This window comes from Eleutherodactylus coqui, chromosome 5, assembly GCF_035609145.1.
Source record: "Eleutherodactylus coqui strain aEleCoq1 chromosome 5, aEleCoq1.hap1, whole genome shotgun sequence".
Classification (NCBI taxonomy): Eukaryota; Metazoa; Chordata; class Amphibia; order Anura; family Eleutherodactylidae; genus Eleutherodactylus; species Eleutherodactylus coqui.
Window position 1 is genome coordinate 70,719,059 of NC_089841.1, and position 4,308 is coordinate 70,723,366.

At 49.9% G+C, this 4,308-nt stretch overlaps 1 protein-coding gene across 1 annotated transcript; it reads right to left on the reverse strand.

Annotated features, from left to right (window-relative positions):
* Nucleotides 1-3,179: 3,179 nt before the first annotated feature.
* LOC136628770 (tropomyosin-1, isoforms 33/34-like) lies at nt 3,180-3,911 on the reverse strand. The gene has a single exon (XM_066604869.1). The coding sequence runs from the start codon at nt 3,909-3,911 to the stop codon at nt 3,180-3,182; it is 732 nt and encodes a 243-aa protein (XP_066460966.1).
* Nucleotides 3,912-4,308: the final 397 nt, after the last annotated feature.

The following is a 4,308-nucleotide window of genomic DNA, read 5'->3' on the forward strand; positions in this document are numbered from 1 at the left end:
CCCCTTCGGACAGGAGCTCCAGTGACTCACCGGAGATTGAACTCGCCGATTTGGCTTGCCTAAGTCTTTTAGGGGCCCGTGACGGACCTGGCTGGGCCTGGGGAAGGAACGCCATGGAAGCCTGCAGTTCTTCCCTAATCATGCAGTAGATATCAGATTTGAATGCTGCTTTCTCTTCTGCGAGTATTTTCCCCGTGCATTCCTCACATAGGGGTTTTTTATAGCTCTCCTCAAGCCTTTTGTTGCAGAGGACGCATTTTTTCGATTTTTTTCCTCAGGTCCGTTTTCTTTGGACCCTCCTTATCCATCTACCCATAAAGTGGGGGAGAGGGGAGAGAAGGGGGAACATATATGCATCCGCTGTACAAGTGATCATTTTGCGCACTCTTTGGTGTATAGCCTACTTACAGTTGGTAGGGTGTCAATCTCTCCCTCACGTGCTGAGCTGTCGCGGGTAGACATTCACATACACTGTCTGGCAGTCAGCAGGATCCTCCATTTAGTTTAGCCTGCTTATATGGGGAGGATTTTCAAATTTGGCGCCATTTCTGGGTTCTCGCCAGTAGCCACGCCCCCTACGTTGAGCGCGTGACGTCACCGTGCCGGATGACGTCACCGCTATGCGCCCGAGGACCAGGGAGGCTGCCGCTGCCATTCCCCTGCCAGGAAGAACTATCCCATCGCGACAGCCAGAACATGCGATCCGCGCGAGGGAGACCAGCGCTACTGAGGCGACTTACGGCTCTGTCGGCGGCGCAGGGACTCCTGAGTGTGCGGCCCCGACCTCTACCCCTCCAGGGGGACCGCACAGCGTGCGGTAAGTTTTCCTTTGCGGTAAGTTTTTCTTCCTCCGCAGCCTGGAGCTGCTCCTCTGTCCCACCATAGGGACAGGAAGACACTAAAGCATGGGTGGAAAGGGTGGTGCTTTTAAACTCTTCCTGTCCCTACCTGGGTCAGAGGGCAACCTCCATATGTAATGGGGCCGTCGGGATGACGCTCTGGAAACAGATATTACCAATATACACTAAATGGGGTACTGCTGGAAGAGACCTGGGGAAACTAGCGGACTGAAGACTTAGGCCGCCTGCACACGGGCGGAAATCCCGTGGCGGGATTTCCGCCACTAAAAGTCTGCATAGGAGTGCATTATAATATGCACCCCTAGGCAGACGTCCGCGGTTTGGCTGCGCGGAATCTCGTGCGGCAAACAAACCGCGACATGTTTTATTTCTGTGCGGGGCTCGCAGATCCCCGCACAGAAATGTCACTCACCCAGCCGCCGGCTCTGATCTGCGCTTGCGCCGGCTGCCCGGCAGCCAGCACATGAAAGAGCCGGGGCCGCCGGGCATGGGCAAGTACGCGCTCCTCCCTGCAGGCGCTGGGGGTCAGGTCCTGCAACGAGAATTCTCGCCACTGGATCCGACCCGCTCGTCTGCAGGCAGCCTTAATTGGAGTAGTCAATGCCAGTCAGTGGCTGCAAAAGCAGATAAAGTCTTGGGGTGCATTAACCTTTTCCAATCCACTGTCTGACGTCTAAAGATATTATGATTTTAGGCTGTACAGCTCCAATGTTGGAAGACATCCGTCGGGGGTTCTCTTACTGTATATTGCAAGCCTCCCTGCTGTTGGAGCCTATCCAATGTGTCAACGCATGCAATTCTGGCTTTAGCCAGCATATAGCGCCATTGTATAACAGCAGAAAAAGAGCAAGCCCCCTAGGAAAACCAGGATACAAATTGGATTGGAAAGAGTTAAAAGGCATAGGGCCAAGAACATTATTCCTCCACCATATAAGGCATTTGTCAGGCCTCACATGGAATATTGTGTACAGTTCTTGACAATGGTGCTCAGGAAATATGTTGCAGTGCTTGAGGTGGGTTCAAAGGGCAACTAAATTAATGAATGGGAGGACTGGGATACCCAGAGAGGCTATCAAAATTGGGTTTCCCCTGGAAAAGGGAAAAAAATAAATAAATAAAGCAACCAGATAACTATGTTAAATACATTAGGGGACAGTACAAGGATCTCTCCCATGATCTGTTTATTCCCAGGACTGCAACAGTAACAAGAGGGCATCCTCTACATCTAGCGGAAGGAAGGTTTCATCAAACACAGAAGGGGGTTCTTTTACTGTAAGAGCAGTGAGGCTGTGGAATTCTCTGCCTGACATGGTGATGGCAAAATCCATAGAGGAGATTAGATGTCTTTCTAGAGCGCTATGATATTACAGGATATAAACATTAAGTAACCAGCGGAGTTGTTGATCAGGGTCTTGGAGTTAGGTAGGAACTATCAAAATGTTGATCCAGGGATTATTCTGACTGCCATTATGGAGACGGAAAGGAATTTTTCCCCACAAGTGGGCTAGTTGGCTTCTGGATCAACAAGGAAGGTGGGTGGAAACAGGCTGAACTAGATGGACAGTCTTTATTTAAATAACTAAAATATTTCAATCAAAATGCAACATGTCAAAGAAATAATTTCAGTCACTCAAATAACTAAGAGCATTCCAATACTATTGCTGCATAAAGTAACAAATTAAAGCGTGACTTGCTCAGGAAGACCAAAACTGGTTTGGACAGGAATGAGTTAATTAAAGGAGATGTCCCGAGGCAGCAAGTGGGTCTATACACTTCTGTATGGTCATAATAATGCACTTTGTAATGTACATTGTGCATTAATTATGAGCCATACAGAAGTTATAAAAAGTTTTATACTTACCTGCTCCGTTGCTGGCGTCCTCGTTCCCATGGAGCCGACTAATTTTCGCCCTCCGATGGCCAAATTAGCCGCGCTTGCGCAGTCCGGGTCTTCTCCTCTTCTCTATGGGGCTCCGTGTAGCTCCGTGTAGCTCCGCCCCGTCACGTGCCGATTCCAGCCAATCAGGAGGCTGGAATCGGCAATGGACCGCACAGAAGCCCTGCGGTCCATGAAGACAGAGGATCCCGGCGGCCATCTTCAGCAGGTGAGTATGAAGACGCCGGACCGCCGGGATTCAGGTAAGCGCTGTGCGGGTGGTTTTTTTAACCCCTGCATCGGGGTTGTCTCGCGCCGAACGGGGGGGGGGGGTTTAAAAAAAAAAAAACCCGTTTCGGCGCGGGACATCTCCTTTAAGCTACAAGACAAAATAGCAACACAAAAATCCCCAATCCATTCAGCACTTCCTATACAATATCTGCCTACTTACCAGCTTCTTGCACTTCATTTACTGATGGAGCCTTAGTTTCTGCTGAAGGAATTGGATTTTCTGTGGCATCGCCGCCCGCTGACGGGGCATCGCCGCCCGCTGACGGGGCATCGCCGCCCGCTGACGGGGCATCGCCGCCCGCTGACGGGGCATCGCCGCCCGCTGACGGGGCATCGCCCTCTGTGGATGGAGCATCGCCCTCTGTGGATGGAGCATCGCCGCCCGCTGACGGGGTATCACCCTCTGTGGATGGAGCATCGCCGCCCGCTGACGGGGCATCACCCTCTGTGGATGGAGCATCGCCGCCCGCTGACGGGGCATCACCCTCTGTGGATGGAGCATCGCTGCCCGCTGACGGGGCATCACCCTCTGTGGATGGAGCATCGCCGCCCGCTGACGGGGCATCACCCTCTGTGGATCGAGCATCGGTATCCTTGAGATGTACATCATCCTCTGCAGATGGAGGCTTCTTATCCACAGGTGGAGCCTCATTGTCTACATTTGTAGTTTCCGTGGCCTCTGATGGAGCCTCGTTTTTTGCAGATTTAGTGTCCTCTGTAGGAGCATTAGTGTCCTCTGATACAACCTCCTTCTCAGTGGATGAAGCTCCAGTATCTGCTGGCAGAGTCTCAGGAGCTGGAGTTCCCTCACAAGGCATATCTGGTGAACCTGCAGGCACTGAAGTATTACCAACTGCAACCTGAGCTTCCACACAAGAGGCCATTGCTGAAACAAACCCCAAAAAAGTTAGTCACATCTAAAGTCTTTTCCATAATACAATTTTAAAGCATGTTCATACACAACTCAAGTATTGGATTTTCTGTGAGAAATCCACAGCATTATAGAATACAAACAATGGAGATAAAAAAAAGTAAGAATTTCACAACATAATTTGGATCTGTGCAATGCATTAAAAAAAAAAAAACCACCAATATTATATGGATTTTATCCACTAAAATGAAGGTGAAGTCTGCATCAAAATTCTTAGCCCCTCAAAGCCACTTATTTGCACCATTTTTGGAACAAACCAGTTTGACATGGGATAGGTGTCCTTCAAAACTTCTGCTATAATTTTACACCTTCCAACAATCAGAAAACTGATAAAACAAAGGTTTAAAACT

Excerpts from the sequence above, each read along its gene's own strand:
- LOC136628770 (XM_066604869.1), bottom strand. The coding sequence starts at position 3,911 with ATGGCCTCTTGTGTGGAAGCTCAGGTTGCAGTTGGTAATACTTCAGTG.